The sequence below is a fragment of the Athene cunicularia genome, assembly GCF_003259725.1.
Source record: "Athene cunicularia isolate RWA chromosome 4 unlocalized genomic scaffold, athCun1 chr4_part2, whole genome shotgun sequence".
Taxonomy (NCBI): domain Eukaryota; kingdom Metazoa; phylum Chordata; class Aves; order Strigiformes; family Strigidae; genus Athene; species Athene cunicularia.
In genome coordinates this window covers 9407116-9411224 of record NW_020799099.1, presented here as the reverse complement: position 1 = coordinate 9411224, position 4109 = coordinate 9407116, and the positions used below count along the sequence as shown (strand labels likewise).

Here is a 4109-nt window from a genome sequence, read left to right as displayed (position 1 = left end):
TGTCACATATTTACAGAATGATGGAGGCTTTTTTTCTTAAGGATCACAATTCTCCCTAAGTGCCAGATAATCTTTCCTGCTCTGAAAACTGTCCTGTCATTACAGTCCTCAGATGTTATAATGATCGGAGACAGACTAGAGAAGCTAGAGATGAGGAATTCTTTCATTTCTTGCGGATTCCAGGGGTAAAACTTAACGTATAACAAATGTTCCTGACAGGCCTTGAAAGGAGCCAGCCATCACCATTATTTCTAAAAGCTAAGGATGGAGAAAAGTGAGGATGACAGTCCTTGTGCTGTACTTCAGGGTGGAAGCATTTGTGTGGGAACTGTCACGCTTCATTTTGCCTGGAATCCTGTCCCCTCAGTTCACCTGTTTGTACCCTTCCACCTCTCACACTGGTATGCTATGGCAGTCAGCTGTTTCCAGTTTAGCTTTCTGTAGATGAAGCCTAGAAGGTATTTAAATTCTGAAGGCAGCTTTTATGTGGTGCTCCACTGATTGCATTTTCCAGAATAGTTTTGTTGTCATTTTTTTATTCTCAGCAAATTTTAATATTCATGAAGTTTACTGACCATCACTTGGAATCTCATGTTCTGACTTCATAGAACAAATACAGTGCAAACAAAAGTCAACTATTTGTTTAGATCCCCAAGATCAAGGCAAGGCTTTTATCCTGTGTTTAGATTGTTCATCAAGCTCTGAGTGTTCATCTCCTACCAACACCAAATATTTAAATACAGATGTGTTCCTGCAGATAACAGAATCTTCACCATGGCACACGTAAAAGCAACTAAATCTTCCAGCTCCAAAAATCCCCAGTACTCAAATCCCTCATGAAAAAATGAGGGTTTGTACTGTATGCTCTGAAGCCTAATAATACCAGGCTTTTTTGGGCCTGGAGAGAGGTAGGGAAGGATAACACATTTACCTGTGCCAAGTACCCTGTCTTCTTTCAAGGAAATCACTTTTGCATCTGCACGTGAACAGTAAGAAGATGGTTTTGGTTGTTGTTACTAGCACACAGCTGAGAACTTCTGATACTATCACAAGCTTGATTTTGGCTTTGGGAGTCTGAGGCACCGGAAAGGTTGAAAAGCCATTTGGAATGCTGATGGGTACCACACACATTGTAATGGGAGGAATATTGTTAATTAAAAACAAATGCCAGCCTTCAGCATCAGCCAGTTTTGAAGAAAAGGGCCTGTCAGATTCGGGAGTTTGGGTCTTACTGTGTTTATTTTGAATTTGCCTGGGGACTGTTTCTCAGTGCTTATAAAAGTGGTGTGCAGTTGTTCCAGAGTGGATAGAATGCAAAACTCTGATAAATGACTGATCCTTGGAAGTGCAAGAGGGTGAGAAGAGGTATTTGGATCATAATTAAAATGTACTCTTCCATCCAAGTTAGAGTGAGCCAAGAAGCTGCTTTCTACTCTAATCTTTTAAGATGACCTTTTTTACTTCACAGTGAGATGGGCTTCAGGCAGAGACATGGTAACGAAGTACTTGAACTTCAGTAGAGGAGAACATCTGACTGGCTTTAGTCTTCGTTCCTATTTGAGGGCTCTGATAGATGATCATTTGTAATTGTGTGTGTCTTTCACTTTGGGAACATGTTCTAGAAAATGGTGAACCATGACCTTTTTCTGACAGGATAACACTTTAAATACACTTGAAGTCTTTGAAAGGCTGAACTAGATTTGAGAGGTCTAATTGAGGTACCAGATCTCTTAATTCTAATGGTTTTCTTTCAGCACCTGTGTTTAAACAGACAACTGACCTCTATACTGATGGGTGTTGCTGATAAAAGTTTCTCAAACATGATGAGTAATGTGTGCAAGGACAAGAGGCCCTTTAAGAGTATGAAACATTATTGTTCGAAACAGAAATAGGATAGGTTAGTTGAAGCAGACTGTTAGAAGGGTTCAGAGATCGTTTTCTCTCTGTGCAAATTTCTTGCACAATTTCAGTTCCATCACTGTTGAAAAGCCTTGTGATGAGGTGGGGCTTTCCTAACATTCTTGGTTAATATAGCTGACAGAGGAAAAAATAGTTGTAAAGGTGTGGTTTTGAGCTCAAGGTGGTGAATTAGTAAGTTAGTTATTGTTTGCCATTAATTTATAGTATACATTGTTAATGACAGGAAAAGGAAGTTTGTCTATGAAGCTTCTTAGTGAGCATCTCCACCTTCTGGCCATGTTTCATGTTGCTGTCAGGCATGATGAAGGTAAAAAAAGTCAGCTAGAACTTACCGAGATAAATGAGTCAGGAGCACAGGGGACTAACTGTTCCTCTGAAAGGACCCTGCCTTTTCTAGACCTTGACTGAGCTGATACCACTCGTGAGGAACAAAGAATTATTGCCAGCGTTGCAGAAAGACAATGTCCTGAGTATGGTACAGGGCTCTGCCATACTTACATTCATTTCCTTGAGGATGGGTAGTTCATTGTTTCATTTTTTCTTCATGTCTTGTGCTATCTCTACAACACGTTTTGTACAGCTACTAATTTAGATAGTAGATTCACATAGGTTACATAATTGAAGTTTGATACAGTGTGAACATGGGGAGATCCTGTTCCTGACAAGAGCACATAGCTGGTCTGATAATTGGAAGTGATAAGAAAGAATATTACTTTTTACTGTTTGGGAGAGATAGATGAGAGATATCTCATGGTGGGCTCTTATATGGTTTGTTAAACTCAGATGGGGCTGTCAGAGCTATAGTCTTAAATATTACACATACACACTACCTTCTGCCTGTAATTCCCTGATGTCTCCCTCAGCCCTATTGCAAGCACATGTATCCTGCTTAGACCCCTGGCTACCCTACCAATCTTGTTTTTCAGAAGTGTGAGTAACATCACTATTGACATGCTCTTTATCAGCCCTTCAGGAGACTGTAGTTTTGTAATCTTGGGTAGAAACACATAGCTTCAAGTAGTTCAGAGGCCATAAGTACAGATTGGGACACTCAAACCATTTTCCTTTCACTAAAGGCATTGGGGTTCCCAAGCACATCAGAGCATGTTTCCTTCTGATGCAGTGTTTGGTTGAAGTTTATTCTCTTTGCAATTGCTGAGTGAAAAATCTGATAGTGCTTCTTTTCTTCTTGACACCAGTTCAACTTCCAATGAAAGTTATTTTTTAAACACCTTAATGCAGTATTATTTCCATCAGCAAATGAGGCAAATGGAGATTAAGAAACATTTTCCACAGTATATGCCTGGCTTTTTTCAGTACTTGCACTGTAGGGGTTCATACTGTGATGTGTAACCTAGGTCCACGGTGGAGAGAGGTGAGTTGCAAAAAGTGCTCATGTCCTGACGTAGCAGTTGGTCAGTGCCTGTCACGCTGCAAAGCCGAGCCCCAGGGAAGGGAGTGGTTCACCCAGGCAGGGCAGGAGACCTGGCACCGAGCTGCTGGGTGTTAATTCCTTTCTGTGCTCACAGCTGGAGGCCCGACGGATGTCCTGCAGGAGGCCAAGGTCCCCCTCATCAACGTCCACGTCTGCAACAGCAGCCGGTGGTACGCAGGGGCCGTCCACCCCCACAACCTGTGCGCTGGGTACCCGTGGGGCGGCATCGACACCTGCCAGGTAGGAGATGAGAGAGCGCCCTACCCCACAGGCCCACTCCCCTCTCCCTGGCAAGGTTCTGCAGGCGCCAGCACTGAGCAGAGCCTCTCTGCGCAGCGCACACAGCCCTGGCGGGTGCCGTGAGAGAGAAGGAGCCAGGCCTGGTGCTGCCAGCGGCCACCCGACACCCCCTGACCCCTCCCTCCCTCCTCTGCTGCAGGGTGACAGCGGTGGGCCTCTCGTCTGCCAGGATAAGGATGCCGAGTACTTCTGGCTTGTTGGGGTGACCAGCTGGGGGAAAGGCTGCACAAGAGCAAAGCGGCCCAGAGTCTACACCTCCACGCAGCACTTTTATGACTGGATCCTGGTCCAGATGGGGCTGCGCTCAGCAGCAATGGCTGCTCCAAGTCCACGGCCGGTCGTCACATCAACCCCCTTACAGAGACCGCGGCCAACACCAGCGCAAGCGGGCAGCTTTACGGACTGCCCCTTTCCACTCCAGAAGCTGGTGGAATTCTTTACTCGGCTGCAGGGG

General features: G+C 44.6%; 1 protein-coding gene across 1 annotated transcript in view; it reads left to right on the top strand.

The window, feature by feature from the left end:
* Positions 1 to 3430: 3430 nt before the first annotated feature.
* LOC113479662 (acrosin-like) overlaps positions 3431 to 4109 on the top strand; it is a gene marked incomplete at its 5' end in the record, with an annotated part of 6799 nt that continues 6120 nt past the window's right edge. The window contains 2 exons of the mRNA XM_026847910.1: positions 3431 to 3595; positions 3795 to 4102. Of these exons, the coding sequence (XP_026703711.1) occupies positions 3431 to 3595; positions 3795 to 4102 (473 nt within the window). The remainder of the gene's footprint in view (positions 3596 to 3794; positions 4103 to 4109) is intronic.